This window comes from Patiria miniata, unplaced genomic scaffold (assembly GCF_015706575.1).
Source record: "Patiria miniata isolate m_02_andy unplaced genomic scaffold, ASM1570657v1 HiC_scaffold_15, whole genome shotgun sequence".
In the NCBI taxonomy this organism is placed as follows: domain Eukaryota; kingdom Metazoa; phylum Echinodermata; class Asteroidea; order Valvatida; family Asterinidae; genus Patiria; species Patiria miniata.
In genome coordinates, this window is record NW_024037053.1 from 3110295 (window position 1) to 3136128 (window position 25834).

Here is a 25834-nt window from a genome sequence, read left to right on the forward strand (position 1 = left end):
AAGCACCCTTCCCTGAAAATGAAATTCCTAAGCTTTAGAGTGCAAACAACAATTGGCAATATTCAATTAATAAAATCACACTTGTAGGTTTTTCCCCATGCAGGAGAAGCAAAACTTCACCAACGAGTATCGGCCAAAACAAGTGCAAGTCTTGCCCGCCAATCGCGGCACTCGAACAGATATTGTTGTGACCAAGATGATGCCCGCTAGGCAAGATAGTCCCGTGGTGGACAACTTGACAACCAAGTATTCTGAGAGGAAAGGTCATCAGGCGGGAAGACCCCTTACGAAACTGAACAACAAAGATCTCCAAAATAAAGCAAAGGTATGCCAAATGTTTCCCTCTCTTTTGTAGATCGCAGTTGGTCCACCATTTTGCTAGACTATGTTTTCATGTTGCTAAACTATTTTATTCTTCATGGGTGTCTCAGATAAAATACTCTTTAAAAAAAAGATTATCTTCATGGAATTTGGAATCACAAAGTGAGTAAGTCTTTTTTCTCCACAACGTAGAAGTCAACTGGAGACGAAAACATTCCGAAGCCAATGGTGGTGACCGTTAAACCGGTTCCCAAGCAGATCCAAAACTCACCACAGGCTCCACGGAAAGGACGTCCATACGACAACCCCGCCCCCTTCGTCTGTCGACCGCTCCCGGCGCTTCCACCCTCGGTTGCCGCTCAAAATGCCCGCAACCTTTTGCCAGTGAAACCTAAACCAATTCTTCAGAACGGTGCACAGTTTCAACAGCCGAGGAAACCCAAGAGGCCTGCCGAGCCGGGGAGATTGACCCTGATTCCGCTGACGACCAACGGCTTCACCAGAGAACTGAAGTGCACCGTGTACAGACCGTCCGATTTCGAGGCGATCACGGTCAACGGAGCGGCCGTCACGCTCGGCCAAGGGACCTTCGGGGAAGTGAACCTGATGCGGCTGCTGAGCTCCAAGCGCCCTCTGGTAGCCGTCAAGTTTTGCAAATCGCATCTGGTTCAGGATGGTGATGTATGGAGGGAGGTAGCCGCCATGCAGGCTGTTCAAGACCACTGGGCCTTCCCCAAGCTGTACGGAATCATCAGGAGCCAGAGGAGCCAAGATCTCTCCGCCATCGTAATGGAGTTCATCGGGAACACCAACTCCATGATGGGAATGTCTGTGGCTGACGCCATTCGCTCCAAGAAGTACATGCCTTTCAAACACAACTGGGTGTGGATCGCCAACGATATCGCGAGAGGGCTTGCCCATCTCCACTCGAAAGACTACCTGCACTGTGATTTGAAGACAAACAACGCCCTCTTGTGGCGTGGCCCGAACAGAAACATGTGGCGGGCTAAACTCATCGACATGGGCAAGGCTTGCAAGAAAAACGAAGCCAAGGGGCCCATGTTCCTCTCCAAGGCAGAACAGAGGGAGACCGCCCAGATCTTCCCACATGTGCCCCACGAGGTCCTCGCGGGGGAGGTAGGTTACACCGTGGAGGGCGACATCTTCTCGTTGGGTTATCTGCTGTTGCAAATAGCGCAGGTCAGCACCCTGAAAAAGCCAATGAAGAAACTTGGGGAACGCTGTAATGGCACCAGACCAAGGTCTCGCCCCGCCCTGTCACGTGTCATCCAGGAGCTAACCTCTTTCGCCGTCAACGGATGTTGAGAAGTACATGTAGGGGTGCACACCTGTAAGACCTAAACCCATCCGCCGAGCTAAAAGTTATACCCTTAAAATATTCTATATTAGAGAGTTCTGAGAGCCATTTAATTGAGGAATTAAAGAAATATGGCAATGAACCTCTGGCCCAGACTTGGGCCTTCCAATTCTGAGCATTTAGCAATTGAGCTCGAAAGTGGCGCTATTTTTTCATGTTGTGGAGGGATCGTTTTTCAAGATGCTACTTTTCCGCTTTGGGAAAAATAGGGGTCGTCTTCTTTGGGTACGAATTTCTCGAAAAGTCAAAAGGTCAACCCGCCAAAAATTGAAAACAAAATAAAAGATGACATAATCGTCATTTTTCTGTGCAGCTTAAGTACCTGTGAGAGTTCTGAGTATTTTTAAAAGAATTTTGAAGTATGGGCATTCAGCACTAGTGTCTATGGGAATTTTAGTACACTGTTGCACCCGTAGGGCCTATAATGAAGTCATATAGTCTAAACGCACCAATCAGTTCTTGCTCGTTAATTGTTTAATATGCTTTAACCAATCCGAAACCAACTTTTCAGTATGGAACCGCTCACTGAATTGCACAAAAAGGGCGGTGCGTTAAATAAAATAGTGTCTCTCGCACGGAAACGAACAAACGGTGCACTTTAAATTTCGTTAGATATAGAGGGCGCGCCACATAAATAAAATTACCTTCACTGACAAAATGATAACCACTCGGATGCCTCACTTTTAAACAGAAAGAACGCACTCGTGCTTAGCGGGCAATAACACAAACAATACCCGCTGTGTTTCATTGCTATTTCGTCCAATGATATGACATTATATGTCATTTAAAAACCGTCAAACAATTTTTAAAAAAAATATGACCCGAAACAACGCCCAAAATATTAATTTTTCATGGAAAAATAACACACTCGTTGTTTTGGGGGGCAATAACCCGACAAAATAATGCCAGTTATATTAAGTTCAAATTTCGTTTTAGTGACCAGTCTTGTTGTGTATAACATGAGGAGATTCAATTTCATGAGAAACGACAAACAATTAAAATAATATGACCGAAACAAAAATGTTTTAAACGCCAAAAACTACAATCTGAATGCCAACGTTCATGTTTCGGTCATAATATTTTAATTGCTTGTTGGTTTCTTACAAACTTTAATCTGTTAATGTTACACATTATGACAAATCGTCGGACGAAATTGCAATTGAATACAACTGGTATTTCCTGAGTTATTAATAGCCAGAAGCATGAGTGCGTTCTTTTTGTTCAAAAGTGAGGCATCCGTGTTTGATGCTTTGTCAGTGGTTGTAACCACCACTATTTATGTGGTGCGCCCTCTATTGAAAGAAAATTCAAGTCGACCGTCAGGCACGTTGGACAACATGTGCTGGACAACATGAAAGGGTGCATTTTTGAAGCTTTTATGAATGTTCTCCTGTTATGAGTAATTCATTTACACTCTCGGAAAGTTACGAGTTGACCTTGCATTCATTTCTTGGTTCTTCACCACAAAATTCTGAGGGGGGTGATCACATATTGCCTTCCATGGGGGGGGGGGGGGGGGGGGGGGGCGGTTCCCCTCGGATTAACGACCTTGCAGACAAAAAAGAACGTATTCAGTGAAGAAACAAGGAGTAGAAAACGCTCATATGGTTTTACATTTTGATGACAAGGATAATTTTTGAGAAAAAAAATTAAGAGATTTCTTTTCTTAACTTTTTGTTTGTTTGTTTGCACTTACCGGAATTAGGTTATGTGCCTTAAAAATATTTTGATTGTACATAAAGGCATCCCAAATTGTTGCAGCATTATATATCATTAAAAAATTAATTTCATGTCACATTTTTTATTTATAGATCCGACATGCAGATCATGGAGCTCTAGCCTGAAAAGTTAATAGTTTTTGTCAATTTTATAAGCTGATTGAAACTTGGATTTGGAAGCATACCGAAACATTAAGAATCATTATTAAAACGATCGTTATATTTAAATGCATGTAATGTATTCTTGTTGAAAAAATGTATTTGCAAAATAAAAAAACCTCGGTAATGGAGAAAGAACCTGATAAAACGGTTTGCAGACGTTTGACCTTTTATTTAGGGTCTTTTGTTAATTGCCACTGCAGGTTGTAATTTTGACACTTGACATACAATCAATTATGGTATACGTACGGTCCGCGGTTTAGTTCATTCACACTGCACCAAGGCAACGAAGAAACGCTGTTAGACTGGTACCAAGAGGCCGTTACTGCAAGCACTAGATCTGCTTTATTGAAGTCGGGGTAACAAGCAGCATACGAGGATTTATCCACTCTGAGAAAAGAGAGCGGCCCAAAAGACCCTCAAAAATCCCTTCTTTTGAGTGTCAATGAGGCGTATAATTTACCTGTTTGGTAAGTACATTGTATTAAGCATTTGCGTTTATGTATTTGGAGTAATTTAGAGCAGTGGAAATAGAAATGATCGTACATTTTGTGATTGACTTTCGACATGGCCGGCTTCTGAAAGTGAAACGTGGTGTAAATAGGGGCCTAATTGGGATATTGGACTTTGGAGCATGGAGGAAGGATTACTCGCTGACGAATCGTTCTCAACTACAGACTAAGTTCACCAGAAATTTGTTAACATTCATTGCTGCAATGTCCGTAGGGGTAGATTTGAATATCCTCACGCCAATTGTATTCGCTATCACTATTATTTTAGGCCTAGCCTAAATAAATGTTAAAACAGAAATAAAATCAGTTTAATTTAAGGCCTAGTTCGTATTAAAACAAAAATGAATAGGCCCTGGTTTCTCGTCTGGAATTTTCTAAAAAAAAAAAAAAAAATGAAGGAGGTGACCCCTTTCTTGTTTTTTTTCTCCCCAAGATGGCAAATTTTCCAAGAAGGCCGATGGATTTTTTCCATTTTCTCGACTGTTTTGCTGATAAATACAAAATTTATTCCAATGGAGCCATACCCCTTTGACGTCATATGGCCTAGCTACAATTTTGTTGGGAGCAAATAAAAAGACAACAGGCCTAGTAATATTGACAATAGGCCTAGCTTTATAGGCCTATATGTGCAAAATATATTGCAAATGTATGATTTAAAAAAAAGACGAAAAATGGAAGCGGGCGATGAAAAAGGAGGGCGAGATTGAGAAACTTTTTTTGTTAATGCTAGGACCTACCCCTAGAACTATGGCGCTCCATGCTCCTCTTAGTTACAAGGAGCACCATAGTTCTAGGGGTAGCTAGGACCTAGGCCTCTTATATGTTTTTTTTTCATGTGCCATAAGTAATAACGTACGGGATATTCTGTATTGAAGGAATGTGTTCATCGGTAGTTTTCCCCTTAATTCTTCAATCTTATGTCCCAGTTTCTTTCCAAGTCATTGTCTTTCCAATTAAATCTCTTATATTTTAATTTCATTTTGAATCTCCCCCAGGATTAACTGGTTAACAAAAAACCTGCGTCCCGTCCGACAATCTTGAAATTATTGCGTCGCCATGGGTTGTGGCGGCTCCAAATCCATGAATGTCCCCTCTGGGCCCTCGGACTACAAGTACATGGTCCAGCAGACGTGGGACCACGTGGGCAAGACGTTGGCGAGAGGAGCATCCAAAAAGAACCTGGTCATCAAGCGGTCGGGATGGAAGACGATTCGCGTCTTTGTGTCCTCCACGTTCAAGGATTTCCATGCCGAGAGAGAAATACTGGTCAAGGAGGTGAGTTAATCCAACCGTTGAAGGGCCCATATGCAATGTAAATTTTTTTTTTAATGCGATCCTTGAAAATGCATCATTGTGTCCCATTTAACCTTATTTTCAATTTTCGTTCTGCCATTTTCAAGGGTATTTTGGTGCCTTTTTTGGTTCTTATGTAGTGCAAATTTCCATATTCATGAGCAAAAGTGTGATGTCATTTCAGGCAGCAACCTCAATATTTACATATATTTCAGCACCGAAAGAGGCCAGAATTTTGGATATTTTGCTGTTGTGAATTTCCTTTTCTTTGTCAATTCGTTTTTGTCATGGCAGTTAGTATGCCGATTTAAGCAAACTATTCTCACGGATGCTTTCAATGAGCAAATTTTGGGCTTCACAATTTGAGCGGAAAACCTCCTAAACTGAACAGTGTCTTCCTGAAATGACATCACAGCATCCGGAGGAGCATGAACAGGACTTTTTTTAAAAAATATTTAAAGAAGTGCAACATCAGGCTATCGTGTTTAAAGCTCTTTCATGTTTAAAGTCATTCTAAGCCACCACAAAAATAAACAGTCAGCGGCAATTTAGAAAAAATTTGCCAGTCTGAAATGATATTGCAGAGTTTATTCGGTTTTCCCCATCTCTCAATGCAAAAAAAATTTATAAGCTTACCTTTTTGTGTTTGAGCTAAGTGAATATTACAAGGAAAATGGGAGAAAAAAATGATATTTAAAGTGTTTCATTGTGAAACCTATTTGAAATATGAAGTCTGTACGACTTTAAATAAAATGATTTTGGTGGCGATGGATTTCATGGTTAATATATTTTTTCTTTGCCTCAGGTTTTTCCTGATTTGAGACAGTGGTGCGAGACTAGACGATTGCATCTTGTAGAGTGTGACCTGCGTTGGGTAAGTTTGTACAATCTCTTTTGCTCTCTATCCCTTTTCAGGAACGTTTGCTGATTTTTCTTAGTAAAGAAAAGAAAACATTGCCTTTCTATGTGGACTTCATGTTTCACTCCATTATTTTCCCTTTTGTATGTTTTAAAAGTGTGCTGTCTTACAGGCAGAGCGATTAGCCAGTGAGTGATTTATTTGCAAAACGAAGAAAGAAAAATACATTTTTTATTCATTTAGGTATTTTTTCAGTCAGAATCTTTATTTCCAGAGTCTGAGTTTACCCTTAGTTTTAAGTAGCGCTAATGTGCACAGAAAACATGCATTTAACAAAATCAATATTTTATTGAATAGATTTTAGATATAGCATTTCACCGCAACATTGTTCTGACATTCTTTCCAAAATCAAGCAGTCCGTGACCATCTCTCGTTACTCGAAACAAGCACCAGACGAGAATTTCCCAATGCTTAAAAAGAGCTCTTTCCATTTTTTCGTTGTGATTACGTTTTAAGTTGTTAATAGATTATTGACGCAATTTGATATCAGTTAAATACCCTTTTAGACTATTACCCAATAATTTTCTGGAAAAAATGTTGCAACCTGACGCCACTTTTTTTCTTCATATATCATCTCAATGAAGGTCAGTCATTGCTAAAATGAATGAAGGACATGAATCTGGGACTGAGAAATATTTCCAATTTTGTGAGGAAATACTTGTCTTGACTCTCCATAGACTTTGTACACAATCGCGGAAGTGGCGTCAGGTTGCAACATGTTTTTCCAATGTTCCTAATGACTACAACTTTAAGTAGCACTGGTTTGAAAAGGCAATCACATAAATGCCTGAAATAGTTCTCACATTCCCTGTTCAATTCACCATCACGGTATTACAAGCCCCAAACCATTGAAGTTGTTTGTGTTGGCACCATTGTCATTGCTTGAACAGAAAGCATGCATCTTGAACGACTTCACAGCCCAAGGGCCGATCCCATTGTTTGCTGTTTCGCGCGTGTGTTTGACCTTGGCAACCGTGTATACGCATTTATTAGTTGCCTGGCAACCACAGGCCCTTTGACAACAAGTCAAACACATGTAGAGGTGAATTGCACTTGCATGCATGTAAAAAATACTTTCAGTTTATCGCTGATCGTAATTTTTGTGACTTGCATCGGTATTCAATGCACAGTTTTTATATGCGACGAATTAACAGGTCTTTATTGCATTTTCTGGTGGAATTGAAAACATTTATTTGCATTCAACACAATTTCACATTTGTTGTGCACAAGGAAAAGAGATGCAAATGCTATATAAAAAGCTTTTAAGCATACATTGTTTTCCATTGCTGTTTCATTGCAAAAACTGCAAAAATTGCAAAAATTATTGCATAATTTTGTTATATTCTGGTGGAACTTGCAAACAAATAATTTGCGTTGTGCACAATTTCGCACCTGTTATGCACAAGAGAAAGATATACATAAGATACTTAAAATATTTTAATTCATATACAATTTTTTTCCATTGTAGCTCCACTGTTATATATCAATAAAGGAAAAGTTTAATCTACTGATATAATGATGACTTATAATCATGTCCCTAAGCATGGGAGCCATTGTGACCAATCTATTTTCTGACATATCTGAATTCTGCATATATATTGTATGTTGACACAATAATCAGTGCAATCAGATTGAAATGTGTCTGACATAATCTGCATTCTGCCTAAATTGTTAACAGAGTTTGTGGGTGTTTTTGAAATCAGGGCTGCATCCCAGCTCAAGCTTCATATTAAAGGACTCTGCCTGTCATGGATCCGTAGAACATCAAATCCCATAATATGAACCAAATCCGTGGTTTCGAAAAATCCCCCACATATCCACATTTTTTTACATTCAAAATTTGTTACTTTTTGACAGGGAGTTCCCAAAGACACATCCACCGAGGAGACACTGCGTCTTTGCCTCGGAGAAATCGATCGTTGTTACCAAGACAACGTCATGCCTTTTTTCCTCAATCTCACAAGGTATGAAAGTATCCAAGTTTTATCTTAATTATTATTCTCTCACACAAAATAGTGATATTTATCTCCCTTGCTTTTAAGCCACAAAGGGGATTATTATGATGGTGTATTTCTTCTGTCCGTCCGTCCGTACGGATCCGTCCGTCCGTGTGTTCCAGTTTGGTTAGGTTAACTGTTTAGTGCTGTCATATGAAAAGTCAGACTTCAAACTCAACCAAACTTGTTGACAATAATCTTTGGGTAGGGGACTTAAGATGACTTGAGACATTTGAGGTCAAAGGTCATCTAGGTGTCCAATGAGGTCATTGTTCATTTTGGTTAGGATAACTGAAAAGTGATGTCATATAAAAAAAATCAGACTTCACTCTCAACCAAACTTGGTGACAATCATCTTTGGGTAGGGGGACTTCAGACATTTGAGGTCAAAGGTCATCTAGGGGTCAAATGAGGTCATTGTTGATTTTGGTTAGCTACACTGAAAAGTGTGCTTACTAACTTACTGTATAAATACTACCGCCATACCAGGGGGATCGCGCTAGTTTAACTTGCAGTACTTTTTTTTAGTTGGAGGGAGAGAGAGTCCGTTTTTGCCCGTGATTAAATATTCACCAAATTTCTCATTTTACAGTGAGCGTTGCGGTTGGATCCCGACCCCTTACGATGTACCCGAGTCGTTAGCCAGGGAATACCGCTGGGTACCGGGACTGTCGGTCACCGAAATGGAAATACTGCACGGCGCGTACCGCATCGACAATCCCAACTGTAAGCATTTCACATTTTTGGAAGTCTGCTAGCTTTCTGATTTGTTTACGTCTCACAGAATTAATTTTGGCTAGTCGCTGGTGACTCACACTTTAATGTCAAGGTTGCGCCACATGAGGCCCCCGTCAATGGCAGCTAGCACAATGCTTTCGCCATTGAACAGGGCCTTCGTGCTAGAAGTGACGTCGTGCCTGGAATGGTCTATAAAGGCAGCTTGTTCCGGGTAATCTGAAAAAAAAAAATTAAAAAAACAAAAAAGACAAATGTTTAATCCCTGTAATTTTCTGAGAACGTTGAAAAAATGCACTTTGTTCTTTCTGGGGGTTCGCTTAGGTTGTGGTACATTTGGTTGCCTCCAAGTTGCCTGTAGAAAACTTGTATGATTTGGCCTGTAATCTACAAGATTGGGGAGTGAGGCATAGTGGTTAGGGTTTGTGACTCATCAGAGGGTCAGGGGTTCAAATCCAGCTACTGGCCATATCGTGTGTCCTTGGGCAAGCCACTTTGCCCCTACTTGCCTCTCTCCACCTAGGAGTATAAATGGGTACCGGCATTAGCTGGGGAGTAACCTGCGATGGACTAGCATCCCGTCCAGGGGGAGTAGAAATATTCTCATGTATTTCATGCTACTGAAACCGGAGATAAACACCGGCCTGATGGGCCATATTGTCCCGTGACAGACTTTACGACTTTACTACAACAAAATCACAATCTCTGATCATAAACTGACTACTTCTCAAGAATAGGCCATATTTAAGATATCCACTATAAGAAAAACCCAGTTGGTGCACAATTCTTACGTTTAATTTGTCGCGCTTTCCACTTTTCAGCTCTGTTCATGATCCGGAATTCCTCGTTTCTGAAGAACCTCCCGGAGGAGTACGAGAAGGACTTCGTGGACCCTAACCCCATCGCCCCTCACAAGCTGGGCATGCTCAAACAGATGCTGAAAGGCAAACTGGTAGGTTCAGGAACGTTTGGGGTTGGAGAACAGTTAAATGCTGGGTCTGGGTCCCATTTTACCCGTCATTTTGGGGTTTAAGTAGTTTTTGCTCAAAAGTGCTGAAAGTGTTTGAGCAAATGCATGAAAAACATTGTTTCCAAATAGGGTATTATTTCGCAATCTTGACAGAAACACTAAACATTGTGTTGTTTCTCGCTCTGTGCTTGTCAAACTTGTCAGTGTTTTTTGGTTCTTTTTTTTGGTTTTCTTTCATTTCTAGCGTGATCGTGTCAAGTGGTATGACTGCGAGTTTGCAGGAATCGATGAGGACGGCAAAGCCGAATTCAGTGGCTTGGACGAATTTTTCTCCAAAGAGGTTTGTAGCTCTGCATTTGAAAACAAACCTTTTAAGTTATCAAAATGATACATCAAAAAAGTCAAATTCCTTTATAGAATCATGTCTGAATTATAATACATCTATCATTTTTGTCTTATTCAAACCTCAAATTTTGTTGTATTGTCTTTTCCGTAGCACCTGAATGTTGAGTTGGTGATTTCAAAAGTCTTAGGCCCAATTAGTTGATCTTTCCTTGAAGGAAAAATTCACTAAATTTCCCCCTTTCTTTTGCTTTTATTCTGTGGTTAGGTCTTTTCCTTCTTCAAGCTCCGTATCGAAGCCCAGTACCCGCTGGTGGATGCGAGCCAAGATCCCTATCAACAAGCTAAGGAAGCTCATGAGGTAGGGGACGTATAATTTTCGTGAACGTTACAATTTCAGTGTCATGAAATTTAGTCTGAAATTCAAACACGGTGGCGTTCAGAAATTGGGCACAAAATCGGTCGAGTGTTCCCTAACGTGGCACACTGGAACAACTGTTCACTGCAGAAGTTTGTTCTGCAGCTTCACAAGATTGGAAAACTCTACTTCAGATCTGACAGCTTGCCTCAAACTGAACTTTGTGATTTGAAATGTTTTACTTCAGTCTTTCTTGAAGAGTCGTGGCACCTCCGTTCTGGGCCGCAACGCCATCCTGGAGAAGATCGAGCAGTACGTCGTGGACCTGGGTCAAGACAAGACCTTGATGATCACCGGTGGAGCAGGCACGGGGAAGTCGTCCATCATGGCCCGCACGGCCGACGTGGCGCAGACCTTGGCTATGAATAAGAAGATACCTGGGTGAGTACGCAGTTGGTAGTGCGCTAAAAACAGAGGGCGCTGTGCATGGTAACCAGTGTGTGTGTGAAGGACACTTCACTGGTTCCCTGGAGAAGATCGAGCAGTACGTGTGAAGAACACTGCACTGGTTGCACACACTATTCATAGGTTATGTAATGGACGTATACCAGCCTACACAAGGCAAGATGGCGTCCAGTGGTCTTTCAATATGGGTGCACTTTCTCAATTTTTGTACCATTGAGGGGGTGCTTGTGCCCTGGAGTTGTTTGTACTGATTATGCTTCAGTGCTGTATTTATAGCAATTGTATTTTTGAAATTTTGATTGCAGTGGCGGTGGGCAGGGTTGGCACGTCTTCTACCATTTTGTTGGTGCCGTGCCAGGTTCCACGGACTTGGAGAAGTGCCTGAAAAGACTTCTGAAAGAATTGAACCAAGTTAATGTAAGTAAACACCCAAGTTTTCCACACACAAAAAATAGAATATGAAGTGACAGGACAATTTTCACTTTCACTTTTAATGTCAGAAACAATTGCATTCAAATATAGAGTCAGTAATTTGTGGTGTGAAAAAAAATTTGACTTTCCCTTTTTTGAAATTCCGTCCAAGTTTCAACCAAGCTGTTTGATGGTTCAACAAGTGTCTTTCTACAGATGAAAATGGCCGAACCTTTTATTTATATGTCAAATAATTTGTTGAAGATCTTGGAGAAAACCCAAAACCACTTGGAAGCCGTACAGTTTGCTTGGAATTCACCAATTTATCCATTGCAATCTGTGGTTCTCGATCAAACTGCGTACAATTTCTTTCCGCCTTTACCAATTAAAAAAAAGAAGACATTTTCTTTTCTTTTTGACAGGAAGCAACGATGCCAAAGAATCTGGAAGCGGCATGTCAGTTGGTCTGCAGCGTTCTCAGTAACCCGAAGACTAGACCCGTCATTATATGCATTGATGCCCTCAACCAGGTTTGTACAAAAAACATTATGGAAAAAATTTTTAAGGAAAATCTTTCCTTTAAAATGTAAGAGTACTACTTAATTTTTGTGTGTATAAGTGAAAAAATTGTGACCCATTCTGGTAAGATATGACCTAAGTTGCACTATGCATTTTAAGTAATAAAATAAAAAAAAAAAAAAAATTTATAATTAATTTTTTTTATTTTTTTTATTTTATATTTCATTGACAGAAGAAATCATTTTAAAAAGTTTTTTTGCATGCTCAACATGTACATGTGTTAGGTATGCACAGTTATGATGCTTTTGATGAATCGAGTCCAACAAAATCAACATTTGGATTGCATTTTCTTTGTGAGTTGTGTTTTCTCTATTTTGCTCTTTTACCAACTTCCTTCAAATTGAACTGATGCATCAAATTTGAAACACAAAATTTACAATGAAAACAAAATTGTAACTGCCTTGAAATTTGTCGTTCCCGTTTAATAGTTTGATGACGACAAGTCCTCCACTCTGCTCAGCTGGTTGCCACGGAAACTGGCGCCCCAGGTGCGAGTGATTTTGGCCATGATCAACGACACTCCACCCCACAAATCCCTCGTGGAACGTCCCAATAAACCACAGGAGGTCGTTGTCACACCACTGGATATGGAAGCTAGGAAGGTAGGGTACTAGACCTCATTTGAAGTCTCTTCATTACTTAATACAGTCAGGTACCTTACGATTAGCATGGGGATAAGCTAGGAAGGTAGGTTACTAGACTTCATTTGAAGTCTCTTAATTACTTTATACAGTCGGGTACCTTACGATTAGCATGGGGATAAGCTAGGAAGGTAGGGTACTAGACCTCATTTGAAGTCTCTTCATTACTTAATACAGTCAGGTACCTTACGATTAGCATGGGGATAAGCTAGGAAGGTAGGTTACTAGACTTCATTTGAAGTCTCTTAATTACTTTATACAGTCGGGTACCTTACGATTAGCATGGGGATAAGCTAGGAAGGTAGGTTACTAGACTTCATTTGAAGTCTCTTAATTACTTTATACAGTCGGGTACCTTACCATTAGCATGGGGATAAGCTAGGAAGGTAGGTTACTAGACTTCATTTGAAGTCTCTTAATTACTTTATACAGTCAGGTACCTTACCATTGGCATGGGGATAAGCTAGGAAGGTAGGGTACTAGACTTCATTTAAAGTCTCTTCATTACTTAATACAGTCAGGTACCTTATGATTAGCATGGGGATAAGCTAGGAAGGTAGGGTACTAGACTTCATTTGAAGTGTCTTTATTGCATGATTCAGGCTAATCATACAGTCGGGTACCTTGTGATTAGATAAGCCCAAGGATAAGCTTGGAACATTAGACATAATTTGAAGTCTCTTTATTCCATGAACAGTGCTGATCAACAGTCGGGTAGCTAACGGATGCAGACCAGTAAATCGGTCCAAAATTGCCTGCGCCGGCCAAATCAAGATTTGCATGCCCTCAAATTCTTTTGTATAAGATCATTTTGTGAGCTATGAACTTGAGGGTTTGTAAAAAAAGAAGGGATGGAGGCCGTGCACAGGACCGTAAGCTTGTATTTCTGTAAATTCAGATGAAATTGGGCCCTAATAAGAGTGCTGTACTTTGCAATGGAGCATATGCATCATTTTTCAAAATGGTGATGGGCTTCAGGAATATTTTTTGGGGTAATCATCCGCGGAAGGAAATTTCCCCCAAAATTGAACATGCGTCCAAAAAAAAATCCTTTTCTCTTGTCACATAGGAGATTGTCACGGAGCTGTTAGGGACGTACAACAAACGTCTGGATGCTGCACAGATGGAGAGTCTCTTAGCTAAGGAGTCTTCTCAGAATCCCCTGTGGCTGGCCGTGGCTTGCGAGGAACTCCGTGTGTTTGGACTCTTCGATCGTCTGACCGACAAAATCAACAACATGGCCGATGGACTGCTTGAGTGAGTAACTAATATTCTTTGTTTTCCTTGCTTGTTTGAAAGTAAAAGCAGTACAGAGAAGCTCATCATATGTTAGGCGTTCTGGCCAAATGAGACAGAACTGGGCAGAGGTCGAAAGAGTTTTTGCGGGTATTAGAAAAAAGGATAAAATTCTCCATACAAACTGTTTGTTGCACTTTAATCGGACATTCCGTTGAAAAGTTATGGCTGTTTGAAGTTCGCTTTTATTGAATCATCAAAAAAGTCAAATACTGTGAAAAAGGGCCTTTAAAGTTTGAGTTTTGTAGTCGTGAGAATACAAGATGCCAATTGTTTTTCCAGAAAACACTTTTATTCCAGGATTTTTATATTTTTTCTTTAAAAGTATGTCATATCAAAGATTTCAAATATCAATAAATTTGAAAATTGTAAAAAATCACCCCATTCGGTTTTTTGCATTTTTCTCCACTACGGCCTGTGCCCAGTTCCATGTCATTTTTCCTGAACGCCTCACAGATATGATTTTTCTAGTACAATGACTGCTTCCTCTAAGTTGTCTTAAAAAAGGAAGTCACTGCCAGAAACTGTTTTGTTCGGAGAATATTATTGCATGAAACACATTGGTCTTTCGTATTCCGTTTATCAAACGATTCTTAAAAGATCTAACGAGACCGTTTTGGTTTGCAGATTGCTGGAGCAAGTGTTCACGCGCTTTGAGCAAGAGAATGGTGGCATGTTGCTATCGGCAACCCTCTGTCTCCTGGAAACCTCGGCAACTGGGCTCCTTGAGACGGAACTTCTGAAGATCCTTGGAGACGAAGACAGCCTCCTGCCACAGGAGAAGGATTCGGAGACGAGCAAAGGTAGGATTTCCTGCCTCCTTCTAAAACTTGAATCTAAATTCCTGGTCTTTTCATATTTTGGAACATCCCTTAATCCTACAAAAACCTACAGAATCTCTGATGTGCAGGAAACCAGTTGAGTATTCTTTGCACTTCAAGCCCCATGGAAAGTCAAAATGGCAGGTCCCTACCTTCCTTAATTCTACAAAATCCTCCAAACCTTTCCATGGAGTTTGAAATGTCTGGCAAGGTTGTAGGGTTAAGTAACCAATTAACCCTAAACTAGTGTGTTTTTGTCTTCACTCAATTGGTGTCGTAGAGCAAGATTGGGTGAGGACCGTCAAGGGCGGATCCAGAACACAATTTTTTTGGGGGGCAAAAAAAAATGTTGGTCCCCCGAAAAAGTGGGTAAAAAAAATTACGGCGTGGGGTTCGGGGCCCGCTTAAGGGCCCCGAAATTTTTTTGGATTCTAGATGGTCTGTGGTGCGATCTGAGGCAGTTTCTGACCACTTTAACCAATGTTTTTTTGAGGAAAAGATGGTGGTGTACTCATCGCCTGCCTTTATTGCGATGTCACATTAAAAAAAAAAAAAATTGGTTTCGTTTTGGAGGGGGGGGGGGGGGGCCATGGCCCCCTTTGGCCCACCCCTGGATCCGCCCATTCGTGGCGTTACTTAAGCCTACTCACTAAAAACAACGTGCGAACGCCTCTAGTCAAAGGCTGGTCAAAGCATCACCACAAAACCTCTTGATCCTGGCTCCCTGCTGTGCATTATGATATGCGTGGCTGTTGGTCACCAGGGACGGAACCATGCCCTGACGTGGTCTGTTTCCAAATGGTCGACTAGTGAAATTAGTCGAACTATGGTTAACCAAAATCCTTGCCTGAACTTGTTCATAGCTTCGCCCTTTAGTCAGATCATGGAGGTAGGAATATGTTGCCCAGAGTCGCGATGGCTGTCATCAAAGGGCTATTCGTGACTGGAATTCCGAAAGGACTTGTGATGGACATGTGGTGGACTCCACTACAGCACTTGGACAAACTGAACCCAACTTGACGTTTTGTTTCACAGACAAAGGCGCCGAGAAGAAGAACAAAGATGTCGGGCCTCTAGCGGCGGCCAAGTGGGCGGTGGTCTTCCGAGCTCTCAAACCATTCCTGCGACCGGTTGGGGAGAGCGGGGAGGGAAGGCTGGACTTCTACCACCGGGCACTCAGCAAAGCTGTCCGCAAAAAGTAAGGTTCTATCTTCTTTGGAAAGACGTGTGTGTCTCCAAGACGACTATATTTGAATTCGAAATTCACCAATCAAGTTAATCAAACGCCTGCCTTTTCTGGCCACCAATTGGGAACAAGGGCGGATTTTTGGGGGCCAACAAAAATGTTGGTCCCCCAAAAAGTTTGTCCAAAAAATTACAGCATGGGGTTCGGTGCCCGCTTAAGGGCCCCGAAAGATTTACATCATCATATCCTCAAGACATCTCATGCTTGTTGAATATTTGGATATTTGGTTGATGATCTAACATTCAAATATTTGATGTATTCGGCATAGCTTTAAAGATAACTGTTAATTATGGATGTGCAGTTTCAAGCGTACTTGTTTTCACAAAATTCTCACCCGAAATCCTCTCTAACCATCAGATGTATTCTCTCCTTTTTGCACATGTCCAGGTACTTTTCAAGTGAAAGTGTTTCCCCGGTCTCGGACCAGATGTGGTGGCACAAGAAACTGGCGGATTTCTTCAACGAGTCCGACCATGTCGAGCGCAAAGTTGAAGTAACTCCCTTTTTTTGTTATTATTAAATCTTTAATAATGAGAAAATATTTAGGTACCAAACCTTCAAAACACGAACTGAGCTATATTAAGTATGGACTTGGGAAATCTAGATGTAGTTCTGGTGCCTGAGTCTTTTTTTTTTTGGCCAGTTTTGGGACAAAATTGTTAACATTCAAGATTCAACTACATGCATACAGCACAGTTTTAGATTCTTAATTTGATTTTTTTTTCATCAACATTCTGTTCAATGAACAATTTTCCCAGTGTAGGACTTGAACATGTGACCTCCAGAACACCATATAGACCATTTTGGGCATGCTGTCGATCCTATCACGAAGGCCCCCTTCAATGGCGATAGCATTGTGCTTGCTATTGTTTAGGTAATCCGTCACTGGACAGTATAGCTTCGTACAAAAACTTGCGAGTGAAGGGAGTCTCATGTGTGCACAGTGATCAGGTGCCCACTTTCGTCCACTAGCACATCTACCAACTGAGCTATCCAGCGCAATGTTGGCAGTCCCAATTGTGAAATAACTTTTTTTTGGATGCTAATCGAAAGCCCTAAAAGGTTTACCTAGTATTATTTGATGATTTAAAATAAAATTGTATTTGATTTAATATAGGAACTGCCGATTCATCTTCTTAAACTGGAAGACACGCAGCGTTTGACGGCTTTCCTGACCAACTGGGACGTCTTTGATAAATTGTACAACGAAGATTACAGCACTTTACTCCTCAAGTACTGGCGAGAGGTGAGCTAGCAGTCCATAAAACAGAAATATTGCAGTCAATATTTCGCTGAATAAATATTTACTGGAGTGGGACTCAAACTTTAATTTCCAACTTACCAAAACTCTTCTAATGTCCAGCTTTATTTTAGCAACCACTCAATTTATCTGTTCAATTCAGATCAATGGGTATTATCATGTGGAGTGTCATGGCCTAGCGGTTAAGAGCGCTGGACTCATGCTCTGGTGTTTCAGAGGCAACAGTGGCGTGGGTTCGAGCCCAGGCCCGGACACTTGTGCCCTTAAGCAAGGCACTTAACCATTATTGCTTCGTCCTTCGGATGGGACGTTAAGCCGAAGGTCCCGTGTGTTGTATAAGGCCTTACGCACTTAAAAGAACCCAGTAACACTTATCGCTAAGAGAAGGGGTTTGCCCCGGTGTTTCTGGCCTCCTAGTTATACTCCCTTGTGGAAGTCCTTAGGAGAAGAACCAAGAACCATAATATTAACCAGTTCGCGCCCGTTGATGTGTATACATGCAAAAGTTTTGTGGAATTGGGAACGGATGACGGATAAACAAGAAACAAGCAAGGCCAGAAGTATATCTGTCAGCGACTCGCTTGGCAGCGAGCGAGGCCGGAAATATGAGTGTGCTGCCCGAGGGTGATGGCTTCAACCCACCTGGCTTGAGGTTGAGTGAAAAGTAATCCCGCGCCTCGTTCTGTTCTTGTCAAAATAATCCCGGCGCGAACTGGTTAAAAAACAATTCAACTATTCATACTTGGTACTTGTTACTTGGTTGGTTCTTTTCCTGTAGGACTTCCACAAGGGAGTATAACTAGGAGGCCAGAAACACCGGGCAAACCCCTTCTCTTAGCGATAAGTGTTACTGGGTTCTTTAACGTGCGTTAGGCCTTATACAACACACAGGACCTCCGGCTAAACGTCCCATCCGAAGAACGAAGCAATAATGGTTAAGTGCCTTGCTTAAGGGCACAAGTGTCCACCAGGGCTTGAACCCACGTCACTGTTGCCTATGAAACACCAGAGCAAGAGTCCGGTGCTCTTAACCGCTAGGCCATGACACTCCCACCATGACATCAGTAATATCTGAGTTTTTATCTTTTTTTCATCCTTTTGTCAGGGTCACGGCGAGGGATGGCAGAAGATGATGGGCAACAACTACAGAGAGAATCTGGAGAAACTAGTGGCGAGTGAGGATACTTCTAAAGAAGTCCTGGCCATGCGCTACGAGCAGATATCTAGAGTTGTGTGAGTGTTTGAGAGTGTTGTAGCACTCCCAATATTTGATAATAATAAACAGTGCAGTAAACGGCGTAGCACGGTCATTTTTATTGGGGAGGGGGGTAAACATTTCTTGAAAAGAGCACTCGCACATCTGTGCTGAAATGTAGAAAGGTTTTTTTCTCCGGACCGTGACTTGGCCTCCGTTAAATCAAATAGTGGGGGGAGGGGGGAGGAGGGGGGCTGGTACCATCTGTCGATGGGGGCGCTGTTCAAAACTGATGATTGTGCACACTAATGGACAATATATGGTGCTTTTCAGTGCGATACATGCAAGAAATTAAAAAGAAAGTCGACCGGAACGGCCGATGGGACACAAAAGGGAACAACTTCTTTTCAAAAAGAGCACTTGTTCAGAAAAAAGGGCACTTGTTAAAAAAAGGGCACTCTTTACAAAATATTGGGGGGGGGGGGGGGGGTTTAAGCGCTGGTTTTTATTAATTACGAAAGTCTTTGTGTTTGTCCCACTGGCTCGTGAAACTCTTGGTTGGTTGGTTGGTTGGATTTGTGAGGTTTTAAAGGCTTGAGAAATTTTCTGGTTTATTCTCTTTTGCCTTTTGAAAAGAAGCCTTCATTTCATGAAGTTGTTTATGATAAATAAAACTGAACGATAGGATAGAATAGCCGACATAATGTTTGATTAAAATCGAATAACCCAATAATCTGTTGGACTAATATATAAAGAGAACCCCGATCGGGGTACGATTTTCTCTTTCAGTAATCAATCGGGAGAGCACACTGCCGCCATCACGTTGCTGGAGAAGGCCATGGAGTTGGAGCAGGAGTTGGGAGCCAGACCGGAACGAATGGTGGAACTCTTTGCTCTGACGTGCACCGTCTATGATGACGTAAGTCTGGGAGTTGCTTTCATTAAGGACCCTTCTCATGTTTGGTTGGACCGTGCCTTGAGAAAGCCATGGCCTTGGGGGAAACCTGGCCCTCAGGATTCTATCCGCTCCGTTCACAAGTACCCCCTCGCCGGCAAAGAGAGTACAGTTGGGGGTGACCAACTGACGCCATCTTGCCTGACTGCAATTCATTTGCCGCGAAGCGCGGCCACTGCGCGTACATAGTACAAATCCCCTGGTGAACGTGCGTCCCACACAAGGAACGGTGCGCGTCAACCAGCGAAATGTCCCGCCCATGGGACGTCGTTGCTAGGTAAAAGGGCGCCCTCTTTTGTCGGCGCACGGAGCCCATAAACTTCAGGCTCTCTACTGATACAGTATTCTGACAGTTCTCATTGCTGATATAAATTTGAGGAATATGTTAACTAGTACATCAGCTTGTAATGTCTTCGTCTACAGTTTTTAGCTCGAATTTTTTTCATGTTCTAAAATTCAGCTGTCCGATTTTAGACTCAGTGTTTTTTTCATAACACAACATGGATTGCATACATCCTTGCTTCCTTATTGAAACTTATAGGCTTTCTGTTTAAGATTTTAAATTTAAGATTGAGACATTGAATTTTTCTTTCAATTTTCTTTTCAGAAACTGAAGCTGTATGAGTACGTCGACCCCTGGCAACTTCGTGATCTCCGGCATGTTATCGGCTTTGCACGGAAGTCCATCGCGCTGAGACAAACCCTGGAGGGCCCGGTACACAAGGCAAGTCAACTTGTTTGTGTATTTTCTAACTGTTAATTCTCAGACTTAAAGCTATAGTCCATCATTTGCAGCCATCCGAAAAGTAACTGGCGTAATTATTGTTGAAAGTCATAAGTCAAGTCAAGTCATCGCTTGTTAATGTTGACCTTACTTGTGGTATAAACCATATTCATCATGACTATAAATGTGTAAATATTTGTTCCTTGCAACTTGATGTCATACAGTACAAGCTGGGACGAATCAAGATCCAGCTAGCCTTCAACCTGCAGGCTTGGGTGAAGTGCGGCGCGGATAACACGCTAAGCGTGGAAGAGGCAGCCGAAGAAGGCAGACAGCAAATTGAGAGTGCCATCGAGATCTTCAAAGAGGTAAGCAGAGGTGAATCGAACTTTTCGGCAAAAATAATTCCGGCGCAAAGTGGTTAAAGATTGATACCCTGTGCTCTTCAAACCATGATTTTTTTTCCGCTAATGACTTTTCAATTTGTATGTTTTGTTTTAACGAAAAAAACTACTTTATACCGATTTTGGGTGTCTGCAACCCTCTGAAAAAAAGACTTTCATTTTGTGCACAAATAACCCACCCTGCGAGAGCCGAATTATGGTCTGGCAGCCAATAATCCAAATTTTGTGAAGTAATAATTAAATAACTAAAAGGTTGTTTGACATTTTTGTTCAATGTCTCATTCAAAAGTGAGTAACTTTTATGTTGCTTGGAAAAAAGCAGTTGAAACAACAAATCTCTCTTTAAGGTGACACTCGAAAATCGCACAGGGAATGCATCTTCTTTAAGCTCTAGGGAATGCATCTTTAAGCTCTAGGGAATGCAGCTTTAAGGTTTAGGGAATGCATCTTTAAGCTCTAGGGAATGCATCTTTAAGGTTTAGGGAATGCATCTTTAAGGTTTAGGGAATGCATCTTTAAGCTCTAGGGAATGCATCTTTAAGCTCTAGGGAATGCATCTTTAAGCTCTAGGGAATGCAGCTTTAAGGTTTAGGGAATGCATCTTTAAGGTCTAGAGAATGCATCTTTAAGCTCTAGGGAATGCATCTTTAAGCTCTAGGGAATGCAGCTTTAAGGTTTAGGGAATGCATCTTTAAGCTCTAGGGAATGCATCTTTAAGCTCTATGGAATGCATCTTTAAGGTTTAGGGAATGCATCTTTAAGCTCTAGGGAATACATCTTTAAGCTCTAGGGAATACATCTTTAAGCTCTAGGGAATGCATCTTTAAGCTCTAGGGAATGCATCTTTAAGCTCTACCTTACCCAATCCTGCAAAATCCTCCAATCCTCCAATAATTGTGATTTCTTGCTTTTTTTTTCTTTTCAGCTCGATGACGTGGGTCACCTTGCTGACTCCATCATGACGAAAGGTGTGTTGGAAGAACGTGGGAGCGAAGAACAAAAGAAGGTAGCTGAACACTTTCTCCCTTTGTCTAAAATTTATGGTTTTTCTTGAACTGTATTTATACTGCCCTCTATTGACCATGGTATAACCAAATTCCTTTATCTCATGATTTCGTATGCTAACAGCAGACGACACATTGCGTGGGCGTACTGGTTCATGTGACTAAACTCAACACTTTCTTCGTTCAGTTGTGACAGATTTTTTTGGCTTTATTTTTCAGTATTATTTAGAGGCTTTCGATCTGTGCCTTCAAGCGTACGGGGAGTACAGCGTTCTGGCAAGTCGGATATTACTGAATACGGGTATCATGTATGAGAAAATGCGCAAGTACGACGAGGCTTATGGCTACTATATCCGATGGCAGGACGTGTGCGAAGAAGTAAGTACATGTCAACAACTTTTAGTAAAATTTTAGTTTTAATTTCGTGAAGCTCGTAAATGTGGATATGTGCAGAGCATAGGAGGTTTATGCTTAGGAAAATATTGGTTAGAAGGGAAAGTGTAATGCAGTGAATATTCCTTGTGATTGTTTTCAGGCATTTTTTTTTATTCCTGCTTTGTGCATAAATGTGCTTGATCCATTATTCTTTTTTAGGAGAGATATGAAATTTACCCAGATACGAAATTTACGTAGAAAGTTTGAGTGTTGTTCCCCGGCTTCAATTTAAAAAGTGGATGGTTAAAGCTACAGTCCATCATTTGTAATTTGTACATTTTGTTCGTTTGAAGCAACAAAAGAGTTCAAAATCTAATGAAGGATACTGAGCAACTAACCTAATGAAGTTTCAGCTGAGCTTCAGCTGTACATTCCGAGAAAAACAGCATTCTAAGATCTCAATTTCAAATCAAAAGTTACTGAATCATGTTTTGAATTGTTTTTAATTGCAGCTATATACGCGACGTCGCGCACTGATCCAACAAATTATAACAACCGCGCGCGCGTGCGTGTGCGTCGTTCCAATACTTGTGCGCGCTGCGCTGAATAACAGAACGAACTACTAATTTAAATTTTCCTACGGTGCTTCTTAAGAATCACCGTTGGAAATGCCTTCTTTCGTTGCTTACTTCAAATGACAGCTTCCCAGAAAGAATAATTTCACAGGGAGTTTAGTTCCCTTACTATCTTTCAACCAAGTATGTTTTTCAACAATAATTACGCCAGTTACTTTTCGGATGGCTGCAAATGATGGACTCTAGCTTTAATTGCTACCTAAGCTAGGAGTCATCAGGGAATAGTCAGGGAACCAGACTTTCCCCAATATGCATCATGGAAACAGGTGAACACTACAATGGGACCAGTGAGATATTACAACCCCTAAACTCACACCATGTCCGACTTGCTTGACAACAAACAGCTAAGGGCAAGTTCGGGCAAGGACCATTAGTCGACTAGTGGTTGATTTGTGACGTACCTTACGCCTGCGCACTGATAGCAACGTGCGAACGTCTCTAGTCAAACGCTGGTCAAAATGTCATCGCAAAACTTCTGGATCCTGGCTCTCTGCTAGCGTTATGAATGCGCAGGGCTATTGGTAACCAGCAAAGCAACCAACCCCAGTAGGCTGGTTCCAAATAGTCAACTAGCGTAGTCAACCACCGTCGACTAGACAGAGTTCGGGCAAACGTTAGTTAACCATTGGTCAACTATAGTCCTTGCGCGAATTTGGCCAAAGCTACACATGCCTATCCTCTTCCCATAGACCTTTGTGTTATCGCTAGCCGTAGCCTTATAAGACCTTGTCTGAATTACTTGGCTTTGCTGGAACTTACACACGTGCCTATGGAAGCCGCTGCAGCCACTTCCAATAGACTCTATGTATCATTGCCATGCATAGCAAAATAATTGGGACACAGCATCATTCTCATATAGTGTGTTCGATTACCTCCCTACGCTTACTCGGGCGAGCACGACTGCTTTCGATTTAACGCTCACATGACTTCTCGCGCTTACTCGAGCTTGGCCCAAGTAACCGACCCGGTAAGTATCCCAGAATACAATGCAGAAACATGGTGGCTAAGGCTAACGCTGCGGTGGCGTGGGATTCAAAGTGTCTCAGCTTCACTTCACATGAGTACGAGACGGTGCAAGGAAAGTTAAGTTAATTTCAAACATATACCCGGCATTTCTTCATCTTCATCTTCATCTTCATCTGGAAACATGGCAACAGGCCAAACTTGGCCCATGACGCCATGGGGTGCAGAGTGGGTTCAGTTCTGTCCATGTTGGATGGCCGCCTTGAACAACTCAAGGGACTTCAGGGAGGTGATGGACTGGGGGAGTTGATTCCAATCACTTTGGAAGAGTACGTACCGTGGCCACCATGGCTTTTGACGGCTCAAATCCATTTTGCAAAGGGGATGTAATCGCCACATGACCTGGAGTAGCCTGCGATGGTTCGTTTATTGCTACAGATTGTTCTTGTGCATCTATACCCAAAATGAAAGTATGCTAAGCGCGAGAGTAGTCATCGAACACGCTGTAATTGGTATAGTTGGTATTCCGAGTTCTGTCTTTGTCTCAGACTGTGCATGTGCATCTATACCCCAAACGAATGTATGCTAAGCGCGAGAGTAGTCATCGAACACGCTGTAATTGGTATAGTTGGTATTCCGAGTTCTGTCTTTGTCTCAGACTGTGCATGTGCATCTATACCCAGAACGAAAGTATGCTAAGCGCGAGAGAAGTCATCGAACACGCTGTAATTGGTATAGTTGGTATTCCCAGTTCTGTCTTTGTCTCAGTCTCGTTGTGTTTCTCTCCTAATACAATTATGTTTTCCACCGTCATCCTAGGTGTTCGGGTACCACCACCCGCGGACCCAACGATGCCGTAACTGCCTCAACCAGCCCATCTACATAGGAATCAAGCAGCGCCGGGTCGCCAAGGAGGCCAACCAACGGTCCAGGGACCCCAACCAGTTGGTAAAGACCAACTGGGCATATTTTCAGGACATGAAAGATAGATTACCGGTCAACACCGGTCATGACCGATGAATTATTTTGGCAAATGAAAGCTTGTCAGCAGCCATTTTTTTGTTTTTTTTGTTTTGGCTTTCTTCCAAATTACACAGTGGCACATTTTCTTGGATTTGGCAACTACAGGTCCTGATTCTACACTCTAAAAAGTCCTCAGATTTGAGCCGATATCCAGGTGATTTTCACCTGATGCTTTTTTGGTTCAAAATGACCTGGAAAAGAATCAAGAGAAGTGTCATTTTGACCTGGCAAACTGTAATTTTGACCCGGAAAGTGTCATTTTGATCTGGAAAAATGTCATTTTGACCTGGCAAAGTGTCATTTTTGACCCGGAAAAGTGTCATTTTGACTTCGAAAAAGTATTGTTTTTACCAAAAAAAGTGGAATTTTGACCTGGAAAAGTGTCAGGTCAATTTTGCCTCAGATTCCTAGTCAGATCAGCCCTTCCGGGACTTTTTAGTGTGTATCAATTATGGGCTCGGACACATCGTGTTAAGGACTTTGAGGGCACTTGTGATTGACTGTAGCTGTTGAGATCAAAAATAGTTTTTCTTTACCCATTCCTAAATCACCTATATTTTACAAATTTTGTAACAGGGGTGAGCATCCGCCTGGCAGGTAGTCGAAGCGCAACGGAAGGCCGGGTGGAGATCTTGCACAACGGGGAGTGGGGCACGGTCTGCGACGACTCCTGGGACGATAACGACGCCGCGGTGGCCTGCCGTCAGCTGGGCCTCTCGGGCGGCGTGGCCTACCAGGGGTACGGTCACTCCTGGGGTGCTGGCAGCGGGTCCATCTGGCTGGACGATGTGGCTTGTAGCGGTAGCGAGGCTTCGCTGTGGGTCTGCACTCACCCTGCGGTGGGCGTGAACAACTGCGGCCATAGCGAGGACGCAGGTGTCAGCTGTAATAGCAATCGTATCACACTCTTTGGGAAGTCGGACATATCTTCTTAGAGTGCTGTTGTGTTCACAGTCTATTTGCATAGCGCCCTCTGGAGTAGAAAAGTGTGGGCTGCGCCATGTTGGAATTGTACGAATAAAGTGTTATCTCGAATCTGAATTGCTCTCTCTCAGTACTGGATTTATAACCCATTTACACACCCTGTATATAACATTAATTGGCGACGAGGGAGGATAGATCATACTGAGATTT

The 25834-nt window shown here is 41.9% G+C and overlaps 2 protein-coding genes across 2 annotated transcripts; both read left to right on the top strand.

The window, feature by feature from the left end:
• The first annotated feature begins 546 nt into the window (after nt 1–546).
• LOC119722257 (probable serine/threonine-protein kinase DDB_G0280461) lies at nt 547–1834 on the top strand. The gene has a single exon (XM_038192297.1). It carries the CDS (start codon nt 547–549, stop codon nt 1645–1647), a length of 1101 nt encoding a protein of 366 aa, XP_038048225.1. The 3' UTR covers nt 1648–1834.
• A 2001-nt stretch (nt 1835–3835) lies between these two features.
• On the top strand, nt 3836–25636 carry LOC119722433 (telomerase protein component 1-like). The gene is made up of 25 exons (XM_038192551.1): nt 3836–4046; nt 5084–5363; nt 6187–6255; nt 8158–8264; nt 8890–9023; nt 9854–9984; nt 10247–10342; nt 10613–10705; nt 10950–11143; nt 11473–11584; nt 12001–12108; nt 12586–12759; nt 13868–14055; nt 14722–14897; nt 15951–16113; nt 16549–16654; nt 17279–17407; nt 18528–18655; nt 19407–19536; nt 20180–20296; nt 20521–20664; nt 21626–21706; nt 21924–22082; nt 24497–24625; nt 25277–25636. Exons 2-25 carry the CDS (start codon nt 5145–5147, stop codon nt 25280–25282), a joined length of 3093 nt encoding a protein of 1030 aa, XP_038048479.1. The 5' UTR covers nt 3836–4046; nt 5084–5144; the 3' UTR covers nt 25283–25636.
• The last annotated feature ends 198 nt before the right edge of the window (nt 25637–25834 follow it).